This window comes from Solanum tuberosum, unplaced genomic scaffold, assembly GCF_000226075.1.
Source record: "Solanum tuberosum cultivar DM 1-3 516 R44 unplaced genomic scaffold, SolTub_3.0 scf00003, whole genome shotgun sequence".
Lineage (NCBI taxonomy): Eukaryota > Viridiplantae > Streptophyta > Magnoliopsida > Solanales > Solanaceae > Solanum > Solanum tuberosum.
Genome location: NW_006238929.1, coordinates 3,535,914 through 3,539,268, shown reverse-complemented (window position 1 = coordinate 3,539,268; position 3,355 = coordinate 3,535,914). Strand labels below are relative to the sequence as shown.

At 33.8% G+C, this 3,355-nt stretch overlaps 1 protein-coding gene across 3 annotated transcripts; it reads left to right on the top strand.

Moving 5' to 3' along the window:
- Window positions 1-547: 547 nt before the first annotated feature.
- LOC102584000 (uncharacterized) lies at window positions 548-3,349 on the top strand. Of its 3 annotated transcripts, XM_015305982.1 has the most exons (4): window positions 548-606; window positions 1,001-1,500; window positions 1,590-1,898; window positions 2,691-3,349. In XM_015305982.1, the coding sequence occupies exons 1-4, from the start codon at window positions 574-576 to the stop codon at window positions 2,770-2,772; spliced, it is 924 nt and encodes a 307-aa protein (XP_015161468.1). In that variant the 5' UTR covers window positions 548-573; the 3' UTR covers window positions 2,773-3,349. The 3 variants fall into 3 exon arrangements, with proteins under 3 accessions (XP_015161468.1, XP_015161466.1, XP_015161462.1); XM_015305980.1 differs by having other exon boundaries at window positions 548-1,500; window positions 1,626-1,898; XM_015305976.1 differs by having other exon boundaries at window positions 548-1,500.
- The last annotated feature ends 6 nt before the right edge of the window (window positions 3,350-3,355 follow it).

The following is a 3,355-nucleotide window of genomic DNA, read 5'->3' as shown; positions in this document are numbered from 1 at the left end:
AACTGGGAAAAAAGTTCCTCGAAAAGTGTTGCGTTACCTTCCCTTGAAACCAAGATTGCAAAGGTTATTTATATCACTAGAAATAGTTTCAGACATGACATGGCATCATGATCGACGTTCAAAATATGGGGTTCTTAGACATCCAGCAGACTCTGAAGCATGGAAACATTTTGATACATTAAATCCAGGCTTTGCTAGAGATCCTCGTAATGTTAGACTTGGTTTAGCATCTGATGGGGTAAATCCTTTTGGTAATTTAAGTGTTTCTCACAGCACTTGGCCAGTGATCACTACTGTCTACAACTTACCCCCTTGGATGTGCATGAAGAAACCATATTGTTTCTTATCTTTGTTGATACCTGGTCCTAAAGCTCCTGGAAATGATATTGATGTATACTTAGAACCATTGATAGATGAGTTATGAGAACTATGGTTTTATGGAGTCGATACATATGATGCTTCAAGAAAAGAGAATTTTTGTATGCGGGCAGCACTCTTATGGACTATAAATGATTTTCCCGCTTATGCCAATTTATCTAGATGGAGTACAAAAGGAGCTTTGGCTTGTCCGTTATGCAACAAAGACACACCATCTACTCGATTAAGGTATGGTCGTAAGTTTTCTTATATGGGTGCTCGTAGATTTTTATCATCTAATCATACGTGGTGGAGTAATAAACGTGATTTTTATGGAAAAGTAGAAAGAAGATCTGCTCCAGAAATTCTTTCTGGAAAGGATGTTTTAAACCAATTGCTTACTCTTGAGGACATGAAATTTGGTAAGACTCCAAAAAAACGGAAGTACAAAAAAAGTAAAGGCATTCATAACTGGAGGAACAAAAGCATCTTTTTCAAGCTTCCTTATTGGAAAAATAATTTAATACGTCATAATTTAGATGTGATGCATATTGAGAAAAATGTGTGTGATAATATCATTGGGACATTATTAGATATTGAAGGAAAAACAAAAGATAATTTGAATGCTCGTCATGATTTGAAGGAAATGGGTATAAGAAGTGAGTTGCATCCAACTCAAAGGGATGGAAGATGGTGTTATCCGGCAGCATGCTATTCTTTATCAGCAGATGAGAAGTCTAAAGTATGCAAATTCTTGAAAATGATTAAGGTTCCAAATGGTTATTCTTCTAATATATCACGGTGGGTGAAGTCAGAAGATCGTAAAATTTATGGACTGAAGAGTCATGATTCTCATATTCTGTTGGAACAATTGCTTCCTCTTGCAATTCGCGGAGTCGTGCCAAATAATGTATATGATGCTATCACTGAGTTAAGTATTTTCTTTAGAGAATTGTGCTCGAAAACATTAAGAGTTGATGTGTTGGACCAACTTGCAACTCAAATTCCGATAACATTGAGCAAATTAGAGAAAATATTTCTACCGGCATTTTTTGATGTTATGGTACACTTAGTCATTCATCTTCCAAGAGAGGCTAAACTTGGTGGACCTGTACAATATAGGTGGATGTACCCAATTGAGCGGTATGTTTCAATTTAAAATTTTGATTTAATTTTATGTGGTTTGTTAATTTATCATTCTAATTTGAGTGGTATCTTGTTATATCTTGCAGATTTTTACGCACATTGAAATGTTATGTTCGTAATAGAAATCAACCTGAAGGATCTATTATAGAAGGGTATATTGTTGAAGAAAGTATAATATTTTGTTCAAGGTACTTACCTGGAAATGTGAAAGGATATGATCGAATGGATAAGAATTATGAAGATGATCATATTAAGACATATAGTGGATTATCCGTATTTGAAAGAAAAGGTTCTCCTTTATTAAGAGATGCATCTAGAAATCTTGAAGAGTTAGAGAGAAAACAAGCTCATCTTTATGTCTTGAGAAATTGCGAAGAAGTGCAACCATTTTTACGGTATGTTTTTTATTGCATTCGCTAATTTACTATATTAGATCCCGAGTCTAAGTTAACAATTTAACATATTACGAAGCAAAATATTTTTTGCTGTCAGTGGACAGAGAACATTTTATAAAGGAGTATGATAGTGGACAGAGAGACAGTTTTATAAAGGAGTATGACAGTAGTAAAATTTGGGGCAAATATCACATTCAGTGCTAACATCATACAATACTATTAGGATTGAAAGGTGATCTGATCTCTGGTTGTATTACTCTCTGCAAGTAGCTCAAGTGTTGTTCCTTTGGCATTCTACATTCTATTCAATGTCATACTCCCACTAGCGTCAACTACGTATCTCACCTGAAAGACAAATCATCGAGAATAAGATTTAGTCAATACTTTGTCTACTTAGCTACGTCCTTCAATAGACTTCCCAAATATCATAAACATGGTTCTAGATATAGCAGTTGCTCATTAACCACAAGAATGCTATCAAATATTGAGATTTATGTAACAAGTAAGGATAGTTAAAGAATGTTTTTTGTTCATTATTATACCATAAGTATGTACCCTACGTTTTGGTTATACTTGAGGGATGATTTTATCCCAAAACACTCATCCGGATTGACCTCTCTAATCATCTGACCACACAAATCCAACACCATATCTCCCTTTCCTTGCATTTTCAATTCACTTAGCATGTGTACCCATTTACCCATCAAAATATTCCCAGAGAAGTTACCTTTCTTAACCCTATCTTCATCTTTTATTTTATTTTTAATTAATGTACACTTATTTGTATTACAGTGAGTATGAACAGAGTAATAAAAGCATGAACTTTGATGATTGGTTTTTTGATCGGGTAAGTTTTTATTGTCTTTCAAATTAAATTTGTGATAATTATTTATCATCATTAATTTATATTTTTTTTGTATAGATTGTACAAATGCGCAAAGAAAAAAATGAACTCGCAACCTATGAATTGTATTCTTTGGCTAGAGGCCCTTTTGATGGTGTTCAAAGATTCAAGGGGTATGAAATAAATGGGTTTAGATTTCATACTAAACTACTGTAGGAAACAAGGAAGACCCAAAATAGTGGTGTTTTAGTAAGACGAGAAGCGAATGGTAAGAATATTAATTACTATGGTGTTTTGACTGAAATAATAGAACTTCAATATTTTGAAGGTAAACGGGTTGTTTTGTTTAAATGTGATTGGTGGGATGTTGATCACATCGGAATAGGAGTGAAAATAGATAAACATGATTTTGTTAGTGTTAACACTAAGCGAAAACTAGTAACAGATGAACCATTTGTGCTTGCATCTCAAGCAGAACAAGTTTTTTATGTGAAGGACCATCTTCATCCCAGTTGGTCAATTGTTTTGAATGGTCATTCTACCTATTTTACCGGAGGTGCTATTGATGAAGATATTTTTCAACAAGATGCTTGTAATGAGTTATTGCATATAT